The sequence below is a fragment of the Egretta garzetta genome, unplaced genomic scaffold, assembly GCF_000687185.1.
Source record: "Egretta garzetta isolate BGI_Z169 unplaced genomic scaffold, ASM68718v1 scaffold651, whole genome shotgun sequence".
In the NCBI taxonomy this organism is placed as follows: Eukaryota; Metazoa; Chordata; class Aves; order Pelecaniformes; family Ardeidae; genus Egretta; species Egretta garzetta.
The window spans coordinates 74,597-74,876 of record NW_009258491.1 but is presented as its reverse complement, the minus strand read 5'-3'; the positions used below and the strand labels follow the sequence as shown (position 1 = coordinate 74,876).

At 65.0% G+C, this 280-nt stretch overlaps 1 protein-coding gene across 1 annotated transcript in view; it reads left to right on the top strand.

The window, feature by feature from the left end:
- The window catches only part of ADAMTS7 (ADAM metallopeptidase with thrombospondin type 1 motif 7), a gene marked incomplete at its 3' end in the record, with an annotated part of 49,447 nt that overhangs the window by 37,648 nt on the left and 11,519 nt on the right, over nucleotides 1-280 (top strand). Inside the window, exon 20 of the mRNA XM_009645387.1 lies at nucleotides 5-133. Within this exon, the coding sequence (XP_009643682.1) occupies nucleotides 5-133 (129 nt within the window). The remainder of the gene's footprint in view (nucleotides 1-4; nucleotides 134-280) is intronic.

The following is a 280-nucleotide window of genomic DNA, read 5'->3' as shown; positions in this document are numbered from 1 at the left end:
GCAGGGCTGCTGCGAGGAGGCTCTGCGGCCCAACGCCACCCGGCCCTGCAACACGCACCCCTGCACCACCTGGGTGGTGGGCTCCTGGGGAGAGGTGAGCTTTTGCTCAGCAGGGCTTTTGCACGAAATGCAAGGAAACGGGGCGGGGGGGAGGAAAAGCCACCCCTCAAAACCAAACTGGGGGCTACTGCAATAAAAACCTCTTGGGGTCTGGTGCTGCCGGCACAGCGCGGCGTCGGGGGGTGGCTCTGCGGGGCGTGGGGACATGTGTGTGTGTATG